Genomic DNA, 14,383 nt, shown 5'->3' with positions numbered 1-14,383 from the left:
CCCGGGCCCCGATTGGCTGCCAGGTCCAGAGCCCTCCCAGCATTGGCCAGCTCGCCTGTCGCTTGGATCCGGCTCCGCCCCCAGCGGGAGCCGGGTGGTAGTTCTTGGACGCCACCGCTCACTCCCCTTGGCCTCTGCGGGAGTCGCGCAGGCACCGTGGGTGACTAGGCCCGTCCTGGGCCAGAACGCGGGCCCCGGGCCAGCCTGGCTCCACCTCCGCCAGGACAGACTCGAGGTCTTATAACGCAGGCGGACGCTGCAGGCTTAGGGAGAGCGTTGGACTGGGAGTCCTTGGGCCTGTGCTGAACTCTGGTTAGACCCTGTGCTGGCTTTGTGACCTAGAGAAAGATGCTTCCCCTCGCTGGGCCTCAGATCCCTGCTCAGATGGGCTCTGGGGTGAGGGCTCTTGGTAAACGGACCCACCCCGGGGTGCAAGTGGGGCATCTTCAGAGAAGCTGGGAGAGGGACAGTATCATTCTTGGAGTGGTGTTATTGGGCACCCCCGACCCAGGCAAGACTCCGTATTCCCCTCACAATAGCCTCCTTCCAGGGTGCGCTCAGCTCAGCTCAGCTCAGGGGAGGGGCCTTCAGAAGCCTTCTAATCCTCAGGTTTTTTAAAGGAGTTTATGGAAATGATCGAAGTAGCTTGTTACAAATACTGATCCCCCGGATCCCCGGGAAACTTTATGTTAAATAGTAGTTTGGTGAAGGGTGATCTCGTTAGCACTGGATTCTGGTGCGAGAAGGGGGCGTTGCGAGGCCACACTTCGCGGGACACTGCCGTGAATTTTATAGGAGGAACTGAGGCCCATAGAGGGCTGGCCACCAGGACAAAGCCTTACTAGTTGGCAGTAGAGTCAGGATTCAAACCCTGGTCTCCTATGTCCGGTTTCTAGTTCCCTGCTCCAAACCCTAAAGCGGGAGCAAGAAGGGCAAGAGATGCCCTGGGGTCCAGTTGCCACCTTGCCCCCCCCACCCCCTGCCCGCCCTGCTCGGGCCACTCCCTCGGCCTGGTCCTGGACCCGGAGCCCCGCCCACCAAGTTGGTACACGCCCCAACCCTGGGACACTGCGCGTGCTAGACCACGCGCCTGGACTTCGCGAGAACTCTCGAACCCAGGACTGGTAGGTACCACGCCCCCTTTCGGTCTGGCTGCACCCCGCGGCGGCGGGATTCCCAAATGTCCGCCCCGAGAAGTCACCGCGAGCTGGAGCCGCGTCTCTGTCGTGACCTTCGGGAAGACCAGGGCCCTTGGGGAGCAAGCCCACACACGGCCAAGCACTTTCTCGTCTCGTGCGTGAGGCGTGGGAGCGGCGTTCACGGCCTCTCCCACCGCCTGCGGGGGACTCTCGGGTGCTACTCAGTGGCTAGGAACCCTGGAGCTGGGCGACTGGGTCCGCCCGAGCCCTTTCTCGGCTGCGCCGACCCCGGAAGCCGGCGTCCGAGGGAGCTCTCCGCGAGTCACGCACGTCCGGGAGCCGAGCCCGGGCCTCTTCTCCAGGCTGGCGGGCGGGTCGGGTGACCCCACAGGCAGGTACGCGCTAGAGATGGGGATCGGGTCGGGGCGCTGCCTGGGCTGCAGCACCTTCGAGCCCCCGCCCTTCCCTCCGCGCAGTCCTGCGTGGTGCAGAGGGGGAGATGGGCTTGGGGAGAGGCGACCTTGCCTGGGTCGGTGACGTTTCGGTGCCGGACTGAGAGCGAAGCTGTGCCCCTGACTTCAGGCCTCCGCAGCGCTCGGGCCACGAGGCTCCTCTGGGTCCGGACGACCTGGATGTATGTCTTGCCTGGGACAGACAGCTCCTTGCCGGGTGACTTCGGGCAAGGCACTGCCCCCTTTCCTTCCCTCCTTGTCTCTGAAGATGCGGCACCTAGCAGGGGCTCAATAAACGTTTGTTTGGACCCTGGTCTGTGTGAAAGGAAAGGGGACCACTGATTAAAAACCTTCAGTAAAATTTATAACAAATACAAAATAAAAAAAATGGGCAGTATTTTAGCTGGCAATTTATGCAGACATTTAGGGAATGTGGGTTACATTGGAGGTGGGGTGGGGTGGCATTTCAGCGTCCAAATCAACGACAATACAGGCAAAATGTCAAAAGCAAAACCTCCAACCCAAGACGGCCCCCTCCCCCTTGTAACATTAAGAGCATGTAACATCCGGTCCCTCCCGTCTGGAGCTGGCTCCCAGGACCTTGACTTTCACCGACTAATGCACTGCCTGTCAAAATTGGTGTTATTCCCCCCATTTTATGGACAAGGAAACAGACTCAGAAATAATGACCTTTTGGGGTCAAACCGATGTGTCCAACCCAAAGCGGGGGCCCTGGCCCACCCGCAGCCCATTTATTAGCAGGGGGCTGAGCTATGGGTCAGCCCGCAGAGGCCGAAAACGGGAAGGGAATGTCACTGGCCAAGACCAGAAGAAGCCGATAGGTGGGCGAGGGTCTACAATGGCAGCAGGGCGGAGCGTGCCCTCTCTCAGGCCGCAGGTGGAGCGGAGGGGGTCCCGCAAGTCTCAACGGCTCTGCTGGTTCTCCTCCCCTCTGCCAGGGCGGCAGCACGTCTGAAGACCAGAGCCTGTGACCCCACCTCCGCCCAGCCCGGGCCAGCGACCATCTTGGCAGCTGACATCTCAAGGAAGACTTGGGGACTCGGGAGTGCTGGGGGAGCCTCCCCCGGCAACATGGAGCGTTGGGGCGGAATGCTGCGGGTCCTCCTGTCCGTTCCGGGGTGGAGGGGAGGAACCGGGGGCTGGGCCTTCAGCTCCTGGCGGCACCATCTGCCCCCGGCTGGGTTGAGTGCCACAGAGCTGGTCAACAAGTGGACAGCGGTCTTTGAGAAGGAGGGCATCCCCGAGGCCCGGGAATCCAGTGAGTACATCGTGGCCCATGTGCTCGGAGCCAAAACAGTTAAGTGCAGTGTTGTTGTGGGCGGGGGGACCTGGGGAAAGCGACCTGCAGGCTTTTCTGCCCCGCGGAAAGCGCTGATCTGAGAGCGATGCAGTTTTTCTGGGTGACTGCCTTAGGCAAATGCTTGTTCACTCATCCTGCAAACTATCACAACGTGTGCCAGGCTGGGGGTTCAGAGATGCCCGAGGTGGCCGGTGTTGGGCCCACAGGCATCGTTCGCATGAGAGATCTGGGTCAGGGCCTCTGGACCAGGGCAGCCAGTCACTCACGTTCTCCGTGGGGACAGTTTCAGAGCCTGAGGCCAGCACTGTGGAGGCAGCCCCTGACCCCTGCGCAACTCCAGTGCATCCGGGGAACTGAGTGGCCGCCGACTGCAAAGGTGAGCACCGGTGAGCCAGACCCGAGGGCTCTGTGCGGAGCAGGGGTTCAGCCTCCCCCAGCCCCACCAAGTTCATGAGCGGGGAGGAGGAAACTCTCCAAGGATAGGGAGGTTGCTGCGATGAGGGAGTGACAAGGGGGGCGTCAGGGCGATAAGTAGGAAGAAGGCAGGGCGGGAAGGCCTTGGCCAGGAGTCCCAGGCACAGGAGACATGCCCCTACCTTATACACTTTCGGCTGAAAGCGTTACCCCTCAACCCAGGGGTGGTCCTCTGGGTCCAGGCCCTGGCACAGACGCTCACCCGGCTACCCCCTTGGCAGGATGCCTGTGCAGTATGTCCTCGGTGAGTGGGACTTTCAGGGTCTCAGTCTGAAGATGGCGCCCCCGGTGTTCATCCCTCGGCCAGAAACGGAGGTAGGTGTGCCACCAGGGCAGAGGGATGGGGATGAGGGTGGGGTTCAGGCACTTGTCCTGCCCCAGACTTCCTCCAGGGGGCGCTGGGGCCCCATGGCTGCTGTCTTTAGAGACTATGCCCTTCCTAACCCCAGTGTCCTGGCTGGCTGGGCGGATGAGGCCAAGAGGACCGACGCCTCCTGCTGGCCCCCTTGACTGTCCTTATATCCCAAACCATTGCCCCAGCCCCCAGGGCTGGCAGTGGCTCAGGGTACCCCAACTAGTGCTGTCTACCAAGGGCTTAGCCTGCACCTGTCATTTCCCCAGGGCTGGTCCCATGGGCCCCGCAGCCTACCTGACCCATAGGAAACACACCTCCTCCTCCTCCTCGGGAGGCACAGGCAAAGTGGGGAGGGCTGGGGCCAGACACCCGGAGGCCTGGTGCAGCTGTGACCTCAAGCAGGTCTCTGCCCTCTCTGGGCCCAGCTGGCAAGAGGGTTGGCCTCCAGGCCAGGAAGTCTGTGACCCGGTGGTCCTTTGGGACCTGGCGAGGTGATCACCTCTGTCCCTCAAGTTGCCAGGACTGTGGGGGGTGCGGCCCCAGCACGCCGGCCCTCAGCAAGGCACCTTGTTCCAGGAGGTGTGCCTTCTATGCCCTTCCTGGGCTTTCCTCTGACCTGGTAGGCGGCTGAGCTGGGCACCAGCACAGAGCACGGGGCGAGGCTGGTTGGGGCCAGCGGGTAAGCCAGAGGTCACCAGGTTCTGAGAAAGGGGCATTTCTAGAAAGGCACCCAGGCACACAAACACCCCTTGGGGAAGGTCAAGCCTCGCCTCCCCGCCCCTCCAGGGACCCGGAGCCCCGCTCACCCTCCCAGCCTCTCTCCCCGAGCCCAGGCATCCTTGCGCGCCGCCCACCCCCACATCATGCGGTGGTGAGGCCAGGCCCTTGCCTCACTGCCCACTCCCAGGGCAGGGACAGCAGGGAACTCCAGACCTTGCTGAAGTCACGGGGCTGCTGAAGGGCGGTGGGGTGGGGTGGGGTGCAGGGAAGGAGGGGAAACGTGGGGGCAGCACCCAGACCCCCTGACTCCCGGGTCAGGGCCCCACATGCCATCTGGGACCGCCCACCTGGGACTGATTGAGCCGGGAAGAGATGTTAAGACCCAGAGTAGGATGTGGCCCATCACCTGCAGGTTTTTGGGAGGCCACCCTGTGTCTGCCCCAAGCATGTGACCTCTGGCCAGGGGGCTGTTCACTATTCCCCAAAGCTGCCAAGGGTCGGGGTGAGGGAGGGAAGCTGCCACGCCAACCCCTGAGTCACCTTGGAGTTGCTCTGGCACCACTCATGTATTCCGGGGTTCTGAGTATGGACTCCCGGCTCCCGTGCAGAGGGGGGGCCCCCTTTCCTGGCTGGGCCTGGGCCAGGGGCGCGGTGCCGCTGCGGCGGGAGTGGCGGGGAGGGGGAGGCTGCGGCCGGGAGCCCCGTCCTCGCCTCACTGTACAGACATTTCTGAGAACTTGCCAGGTTCACCCCCATGCGAAGCCACACTGGGGGTATGTTACCAAGAACTCAAGAGGACGTGGCCTGTGGCAGGGAGCGGGGAGGACAGGTGCACGGGAGGGACCATGCTGCATGGGCTCCGGTCCACCGGTTCCCTGCTACCGCGGTTTCCGATCATGGGGGCAGGGGTCTGAAACGTGCAGTCGCAGGTGTGCAGCCTGCCCGGCTGGCGTTCCCGGGGCCGAGTGGGTGGCTTGGCTCCGGTCTGTGGCGCGTGCAGTGAGAAGCCCGGGGCCGTGAGGGGAGCTGTCCCCACCAGCCTGCTGGGGGAGGCTCGTGACTTGTTTGTGATTGGCTGGAGGGGGGCAATGTCACCATCCTGGGGTTGCTCCTCTGGGGATGTGATTCTAGCAGAGGGTGCACGTGGCACTTGGGTCCTGCCGAGGCCCTGGGCCGTGCTCTTGAGGGGGTGTGGAGTCTGCGGGGGGTGGGGGGTGGCGGTGCCCGGCAGAGCCAACAGCGGCCCACTCCCTGTGGCCTTCCTGCATGGCCCCTCTGCCCTCGCCCCACTCTGCCCTTGGATTCTTCCCTTGTGCACCTGGAAAAGCTGCCCTGGGCCTGGGACCAGCTGGGCTTTCAGCGCCCCCCGCGGAGCCACCAGCTTCACACTGAGGGAGGCTCGTCACCCTCACCGGATGAGGCAGAGAGAGAGTCTCTGCACTTCTCAGGGGTGGTCTCCACCCCCCCACCCCCAATGGTCCCACGGCCAGGGCAACCCTCCCCCTCCCGTGGCCTGGAGTGGACGAGAGAGGCAGGGGGCACCCTCGGCAGTGGGGACGCCGTCTCTCAGCCTCACACCCTGCCCGGGGTGGCCACTCACAGATGTGGGGGTGTCTCTGAGGTCGGGCGTGTCTGGCAGGCAGCTGGCTGCTGTGGTTGGCTGAGGGGTCATCCTCGAGCCAGAGCAGGTCTGTCTGTGGCCAGGAAACCCAGAGAAGCTCGTGGCCCTGACACGTCTCGGCCGTCCCACCAGCTGCGCTGTACGCGGCCTCACCACGGAGACCGCAGGCTCCCGGCCGCAGCCCGGGGCTGCTTGCTCTGAGCAAGCCCCAGTGCTGGGGGGTCCAGCTGGCCGCCAGCGCCCCAAGCCTCCGGGGGTGCTTGGTCCAGGGCGGGCGGTGGCGCGTGAGGGGAGCCCTCTCCCACTGGTGCCGGGCCGCCTCGCCCGTGACAGCAGCTCGTGTGGCGCAGAAGGGACTTGGAGCAGGGGAGGTGGGGCCCGCTAGCCAAGCCCTGCACGCCGTGCACTTGCTGCTCTGGGGACCAGTGAGCTTTGCTCCTGGGGCCAGGGTGCCCAGCAGGAAGAAGTGCTTTCTGGGACTCGGCATGGAGGGGCTCCTGTGGAGAGTGGGGCCTGACGGCTGGTGTTGGGGAGTTGGAGGCGCCTAGGGTCTGGGACTCAGAGCATAGCTTCCCACGGCCGCCACGGAGCGTTAGCCCCACCCTTGGGAAGTGGCCAGGAGGCCCCTCTGTGGGCCAGGCCCTGCTGGAGCGGGGGGCACCCCTCAATGCGTTTGAGCTCTGTCCTTGCCGTCACGGAGCCTGCAGTCTGGTGGGAAAGGCAGAGCCCAGTCTAGACCTTAGACCCCCAGTGCAGGGAGCTGTGGTGGGGAGAGCCTGGCGGGGGCCGAGTGAGCCTTCCTGGAGGAGCTGGGCCACGTGTCAGAGGAGGGCGGCACCCATCTGCTGGCCCCACCCCCCACCATTCCCTGGGCCCAGCCTGCCTGAGAGCCCACGGGCCCCTCCTTCGAAAGGATGCCTTTGGGAAGGGGCCACACCGCCCTTCCCCTGCACTGTGCCTGGGCCCCCCACTCCGCTGCTGGCTACAAACACTTGACCTTGGGCAGCAGCGGCCCCGACCCTCGCCTCCCCCCTGCCTGGGCTACCATGCACAGTTCCTGTGGGTGGCAGTGGGTGGGCGAGGAAGCCCGGGCATCCCGGTCCGTGATAACTGACCGCCACGAGCTGCAAGCCAGGCTCAAGGCGAGATCTGGACCCCTGGGCCCGAGGTCTCTCGTGGACCGGTGGTGAGGACCTGACAGGCTAGTGTAGGGAAGGCTCTGGAAGCACGGCCGGGCACACAGGGAAGAGCCAGGGACCATCGAGAATGGTTCCTAGTGTTGCTTTGAGCTGGGGGTTACCGAGCACGGGCCGTGTGCCGACGCCGTGTATTTCGAGAGTGTCACTTAGTGTGCTCCCCACCGCACCCCAACGAGGTGGGTTATCCCCAACAGCGCTCAAGTCTGCAGGGGGAGAAACAGGCAGAGGGGCTGCCCGTGGTCCTGGCAGACTCGGTCCCCCGTCAGCATGGCCCCGCCCCCTCCTGCGTTCACGCAGAGGCTAACTATGCTAGGGTCTCCCTGCCCAGACGCCAGGGGCCAGGTGAACGTGGGCTCCGATCCAGCCCTCTCTGCCCCACAGGAGCTGGTCGAGTGGGTGCTGGAGGAGGTGGCCCCAGGGCCCTGTGTGGCGGAAGCCCAAGGAGGCCCCCTCATCCTGGAGGTGGGCTGTGGCTCGGGAGCCATCTCCCTCAGCCTGCTGAGCCGGCTCCCCCAGGTGAGTGTCCCCTGCACCCCTCTGCCCCTCCCTGACTGGGGGGGCCGACTGGCGTTCACCGTCCCCACCCCGGCTGTCTGTGCCAGAGGCGCTTGAGGGGACACTGCCAGACGCGGGAGGACAGGGCCTCCCCCAGCCCATCATGGTCACGGCCTTTACCCCCGGCCCCTGCTGTCTGGCCAGGCGCTGGCCCACAGAGGGAAAAGATGTGGGCCTTTCCCCCCTTTTCCGGCCGGCGGGCGGCTGGGGGCTCTGGTCCCCGGGCCTGGCCCCACCCAGCACCTGTCTCCCGTGTGCCCTCCATGCGTTCTCGGAGCAGAGCAGAGCCGTCGCCGTGGATAAGGGGGCCGCCGCCGTCTGCCTGACCCGGGAGAACGCTCAGAGGTAGGTGGGCTGGGGGACCAGGGGGTCGGGGGCAGCGGGAGTCGGACTCGGGCCTGGCCTCAGCCCCTGCTCGGGTGGCCAACCCACCGATGTCCACTCCCAGGAAGGGTGAGGCGCTGGGGCAGCCCGGCGTGGCCCCCACCGGGGCACGAGTGGGCGGGGGGTGCCAGGTGTCCACAGTCCACAAGACGTGTTCCCCCAGTCCTCGCAGCCAGGGCAGGAGTCTGCCCTGAGCTGCTCTCCCCCTCCCGTCTCTCCAGGCTTCGTTTGCAGGACCGGATTCACATCGTCCCCCTCGACGTGACCTCAGGTACCTTCCCAACCCGTCCTCCCCGGGGCGGGGACCCTGGGGCGGGGACCTGGGGACAGGTGCTGCACAGTGGACGAGGCACTCTGCAGTGCTGAGGGAGGGTTTTGCAGCATTTATCCCCGCCCCCACACACACATGCACTCACACTCGTGCACTCACACTCGCTCACACACGCATGCACACGGGGGTCTCAGACCAGTCCTTGCTGGGGACAGGCGAGTCCCTGTGGCCTCCCGGGCTGACTCGACCTCGAGGGGACCAGCCCCGGGGCTTTTCTCACCTCCCAAATCCCTGTGACCAACACATTCTCTGGGGCTCACTTGTGGTCAGGCCTGAGCACAAGGGTAGGAGAAGGCCCCCCTCGAGTGCCCCTCAGGCCCGCCGTGCCCAGGCACAGCAGGGCTTGGCCGAGCTCCTTACCGAGTGTCCCGGCTCCTGGCAGGGGCCCTGGGCCCTCACGCGCCCGTCCGGCTGCTCAGGCCTGAGGCAGGCCCCAGGTGTGGCTCCCCAGGGAGGGGAACGTGGGGAGGGGGACGTGGTGGTGGGTGGAGCTCCCGCCCCACCTCCCCTTCTCTGTGGTTGTGTGTTCCCTGGATGCAGAGGGGAGCTGGGCGCATCTTCTGCCCTGGGGCCCCCTGGACCTGATCGTCAGCAACCCTCCCTACGTCTTCCGCCAGGACATGGAGCAGCTGGCCCCTGAGATCCGCAGGTGCCCGGTGGGCTGGGCCAGGGCCCAGGCCTGGGAAGGCCCAGTGGGGTGGGTGGGCCCGTGAGGACCACGCCGTGGGGAGGGGAGGGGGAGAGGCTGGTGTTGGGAGAGAGGTCACTCCAGCGCCCACAGGCCTGCCTGCATTCAGCTCCTGCCTTCCCGCCCAAGACCTCCCCTGACGGCCGCACCTCCCCACACCTCGGTTCCCGGCCTCTGATGGGGGCGGCCGAGCATTGCCAGGCTGTGGGGGACTCGGCAATGACGCGGCGCAGAGTAGCAGACACGGGGCAGGACCCACGGGAGGTGCTCAGACGGGCACATCGTTTTACAGAAGGCCGAGGCCCAGACGTGGAAGGTGCCACGTTCAAGGTCGTGTGGGGGCTTATTAGGAAAGCTGGCACCAGACGCTCCTCCAGCTTTGTGCTGAGCCACCCTGTTCTCACCACGGGCTGAGCACGTCGGGCCGCCCCAGAGCCCCTGACAAGGCCAGGGCCGCAGCCATATGGGGCCGGGTGCTGGCTCCCCTTCCTGGGCCCTCGAGGGGAGTCGGTCAGGGCCGGCTCTGGGCCGCCCGGACCAAGAACAGGAGCACCACGGTGGAGGGACACACTGAAGGAGGCCCGGTGGGCGGGGGGCGCTGTCGGGTGGTGGGGCTCACTGGGTGCACGCGGCACTGCCTGGTGCACGCTGCTCGTGGGACAAAGGGGAGCTGGGGCTGCTATCATCCGGGGGCCCCTCCCCCGGGCCCTGAGACCCTCAGCCCAGAGGAAGTTCAGGGGGCCCCTTCGTGGAGGCTCTGCTCAGCTCTTCCACACCTTTCTGCCCCGAGCCCCCATCCACGACTCTCACCTCCCGCCGCCTCCCCTTCAGCTACGAAGACCCAGCCGCCCTGGATGGCGGGGAGAAGGGCATGGACATCATCGAGCGCATCCTGGCCCTGGCCCCACGGCTCCTAAAGGACTCTGGGTAGGGATGGGGCGGGTCCCCTCAGTCGGTCCCCGGCAGCTCCCCCCACTCCCGGGTGTCCTGGGCCTGCCCTGGCTGTCATCCTGCCCCCACCCCTTCCAGCTGGGGAAACCCAAAAATAATGCAGGTCTCGGCCCTGCCTGGCTGAGCCGCCCCCCCTCCCCCGCCTGTGTAGAAGCATCTTCCTAGAAGTGGACCCGAGGCACCCGGAGCTCGTCGGCGGCTGGCTTCAGAGCCGGCCCGACCTGTCCCTCCAGCTCGTGGCCGTGCGCAGGGACTTCTGTGGGAGGTGAGAGGCCGCCCTCCCCCAGCCCTCCGGGCACACTGGTCCTTCCGCACGTCTGTCCCGGCTCCGGCTGTGGGGACAGCTCACTGGGGAGGTCACTGACCCTCGCTCCTGTCTACTCAGGCCCCGGTTCCTGCACGTCCGGAGGTCTGGCGCCCCGGACGGCTGCCCTGTGGACGTCCAGCCAGGGCCTCCGCCTGCCAGAGCGCCTGGATGACACCTCTTCCCAGAATGCTCCTTGGAGAGAGGGGGGCGGGGCCCTGCAGAGCTCCGGGCACTCGGGGCATTTCCCGTGACTCTGGGATTCCCCATGCTCTGTGTTTCTAGGAGGCTTGGGGGAAGAAGGCAGCGCAGGGGCGTCGTCCCTCCCTCGGCAGCAAACAGCACGGCCGTCCACAGCCCGGCTCCGGGGCTGAGCAGCCCGGGGTTCCCAGCCTGGTTCCGTCACGCCCGCGTGGCCAGCGCAGGCTGCTGGGCGTCTCCGTGGGTGGAACAGCCCTGGGGACAGGGGGAGATGTGGCCAATGAAGCGTCAAGAGACTGGCCCTGGCCGGGGTGGCTCAGCGCTCCCACGCACCAACACGTTGTGGGTTTTGTCCCCAGACGGGCGCGTGCGAGAGACAACCAACCGATCAGTGTTTCTCTCCCTCTCTTTCTCCCCCTCCCTCTAAAATCAATAAGCATGTCCTTGGGTGAGGGTAAAAAAATAAATAAACAAAAAGTGTCAAGAGACCAACAGAGACCACAGTTTTGTCACCGGGATTGGTAGGTGCCCTGGCCCCCAGCCCCCAGCAGGGCTGCGGGTGAGAGCGTCCTTCTGTCCAGCGGCGTGGCGTGGGAGAGCAGCGTGTGTGGGGGGCCGTGCACACGGGGGCTCCTGGCCTGGGACGCTGGGGCCTCTCCTCTCTCCCAAGGGCTGGCTCAGCCCCACACGGTGCTGGGTGCCCGCCCGCACACCCCCCGTCAGAGGGGCCTCCTCTTGCTTCAGCTGGGGGATGGCTGCTGGCTTCCGGGGTGTGGGGGCGCAGGAATGGGGCTGAGGGTCCTGGCTGCCCCATTTGGGGCCCCAAGTCCACATTCGTTCAGCTGAGGGCTTGAGCCCGTGTGGGGTGAGCAGGGCTCGTGTTCACTTTTTACTCCCTAGTTTGAGCCGAGACCCCCCTCCCGAGGGGGTTGCAGCTAAACGCTCCTCCCCTGGCTGGGGCCGGAGAGCGTGAGAGGCCCGACAGAGTGGGCACCCGTGTGACCTCCGCCCCAGCTCTGGTCTGCGTAGCCCCGTGACTGCCAGGGGGTCTGCAGGCCGAGCCCTGCTGTCCAGTGACAGGGAACCTCCAGGTGACACAGGTGTGAGCCTGCCTTGGCCGGCCTCACAGGGCCTCGGCAGACCCGGCCGGCTCATTCCGCCGGACGCCCCCTCGGGCCCAGGATCTGTAGGGCCTGGCCTGCTGTTGCGGGGGCCGGAGGCAGTGCGGTTGAGTGGGTAGCGTTCTCTGCCAGAGCCCTGACCTGGTTCAGGGATCAGAGCGGGTTCTCGGATTATGGTTCCAGGATGATGTTTTATGGTGGGACCTCGGGCAGCAACTTTTCCTGAGAAGCTGGCTCTTCCGGTTCCCAGGCCAGAGCAAGGTGGCCGCCCCAGTGCACCCTGCCAGCCAGGTGAGCGTGTGGCTGGCGTCTGAGTGCCCAGTCCCCGGGGCAGGGACTTCCCCAGGAGACGTGGCCACCTGAGGCCCCGTGGTGGCAGCGTGAGTCAAGTGGAGATGGGAAGTTAGGTCCCTCCCTTTGGGGAGTCTGTATTGCTGGGGTCACATCTGGTTTGAGTGACTCCCCTGCTGTGGCCGGGCGTCACTTTTGCCTCGGCAGAGGTCACGCTACAGCCCCCCAGGGCGCTGGTATGTGCTCCTTGTCCAGCCTCAGCCGCAGGGGCTCCCGGTTGCTGCTGGCTTCCCTCAGGGAGCAGCCAGGGGCCCCACCTCACGCTGCTCCAGGGGCATCCTGGGTGGGGGTGCAGTCGGGGGGAGGCTTTGGCCTTCGGAGCCCGGCGCTCTCCGACCTTCACCACGGGGTCCTCCCCAGCACCGCCTCTCCTCTCCCTCTGCCTGTGCCCTCGGCTCTCGCTGTCCCCACGGCATCCCTGGGCAGCTTCCCTGACCAGCAGCCCTGTGTCCCTTGTCCCCCAGCCCAGGCCGCACCTCAGCCAGCGCTGGCTTCCCTGACGCTCCCGTCCTCCCAGCTCAGGCCCATCACCGAGGGAAGGCCCCGGCCAGCGGGCAGGCTGGGCCCCCCAAGAGAGCCAAATGATGGAGACTGACAGCGTAGGGGCAGCCAGGGTCACCGAGGCAGGGGCCGCCCTTGGGGACAACATCCTTCCCAGGAAACGGCAAGGCTCCCCTCCCCTGGGAAAGAGGTCCAGGCCAAGTGGCCTGGCAGGGAGGGGCCTCGGGCCTGCCACCAATGGCTTGACAGGGCGTAAGACGTGGAACTCCCGTCCGTGCCAGGGCCACACCGGCCCGGCCACAGATCTGGGCCTCTGCCTGCCACCAGGATGTGACTTTGGGCAGATGCCTTCACCTCCCTCAGCCTTGGCTTCCACGCCTGAGGAATGGGACAGGCGCTTTATCTTACAGGGTGGCCGAGAGGAGCCCGTGGGAGTCGCCCGTCACAGGGCATCGTGTTTTCATTGGCTGCCTGGGAGGGCAGACAGAGGAAGGGTCCTGTGGCCTCGGGCGCCTGGCTGGCTGGCAGGGCCGTGGACATCTGGAAGGGAAGGGATTTCAGCCGTGGGCTCCTGACTGCTCTCTGTCCCCCAGAGAGGGAGCCTCCAGAGGCTGGTGGCCTGGCAGCCATGTCTCCCCCAGCACGCCCCCCTCCTCTCTCACCAGGGCCCGAGGGCCCGAGGTCCAGGCCAGGGCAGCCAGTGGCTCCAGCCCAGGGGAGGCCAGGCTCACCTCCCTGCTCCGTCCTGGGGCCAGGGCCAAAGATGAACTGTCTCCTCCAGCACGTGTCCCAGAGCCCAGGAGGTGGGGCAGCAGGAGGATGTGGGGCTGACGGTGGAGTACGGCCCCGGAGGTTTTAAGAGACATGCCTGCTGCCTGCCGGGGCTCCGTCAGCCAGAGCGGGGGCGTGGGCAGAGGGCGCAGGGGTCTGGTGGACGTACTCTGGGAGAACAATCCCACCGCCCTCCTGACAGCTGAGGAAACGGAGACTTTGCATCACGGTGGATGCTTTTCCCAGCTGCCCACGGGTTTCTCCACAGGCAGGGCACGTCTCGCTGCCTATTGAACTGCGCCCCCCGACCCTTTTCCTGCTCTCCCCCTCTGGATGGTTAACTTCCCAACCCCTGCCCTAGACCTGTGGCTAGCTCCCCGTGGCTATGTGTGGTATCAGTGTCCCGAAGACCCCAGATCTGGAGAGGTAGAGGGGGGGCTGTGGGAGGGGCCTACCAAGGGCCCTCTGCACGCTGAGTGAGCTTCCAGCAGACCCAGGCGCCCACTGCTGCCAGGCTCGGGGGGCTGCTCAGCCTCTGCAGGCTGAGCGAGCTTCCCTGTCCACCTGTGGACTCTTGGCTCCACTGCCCCGGCCTCCCGCCGCCCTGAAGAGCTTCGGTCCCTCCTAGCCACGCCCTCTCCCTCTGCCCAGCCAGCGTGTCCATCAGGAGTGCCCTTGCCCACCGTGGCCATCAGAGTCACCCTCTCCTTCAAGTTCCAACACCAACTACCTCCTCCAGAGTGCCCGCCCTGCCCTCTCTGTTCTCCCCGCCAGCCCCTCGCCCGACCTCCAGCCAGCACTGATGGCGCTCTGCCCCTTGCGTCTGGAAACCTTTGTGTCTCCTCGTCTCTCTGAGGCTCCATGCGGCCCTGGCATAACCCAAGCTCAGTAGATGTCCATCAGGACGCTGGAGAGCATGCATCTTCAAGAGCGGAGCTGGAATT

At 65.8% G+C, this 14,383-nt stretch overlaps 1 protein-coding gene across 1 annotated transcript; it reads left to right on the top strand.

The window, feature by feature from the left end:
* Positions 1-1,308: 1,308 nt before the first annotated feature.
* Positions 1,309-11,128, top strand: HEMK1 (HemK methyltransferase family member 1). The gene is given in 12 exon segments (XM_028518788.2): positions 1,309-1,534; positions 2,551-2,908; positions 3,196-3,261; positions 3,263-3,288; positions 3,608-3,701; positions 7,663-7,797; positions 8,117-8,181; positions 8,442-8,491; positions 9,092-9,200; positions 10,071-10,166; positions 10,342-10,455; positions 10,576-11,128. Coding segments are annotated over 11 exon segments (1,074 nt in total). The 5' UTR covers positions 1,309-1,534; positions 2,551-2,683; the 3' UTR covers positions 10,670-11,128.
* Positions 11,129-14,383: the final 3,255 nt, after the last annotated feature.

Source organism: Phyllostomus discolor, chromosome 7 (genome assembly GCF_004126475.2).
Source record: "Phyllostomus discolor isolate MPI-MPIP mPhyDis1 chromosome 7, mPhyDis1.pri.v3, whole genome shotgun sequence".
Taxonomy (NCBI): domain Eukaryota; kingdom Metazoa; phylum Chordata; class Mammalia; order Chiroptera; family Phyllostomidae; genus Phyllostomus; species Phyllostomus discolor.
The sequence above is the reverse complement of the archived record's forward strand: the minus strand, read 5'-3'. Positions and strand labels throughout refer to the sequence as shown.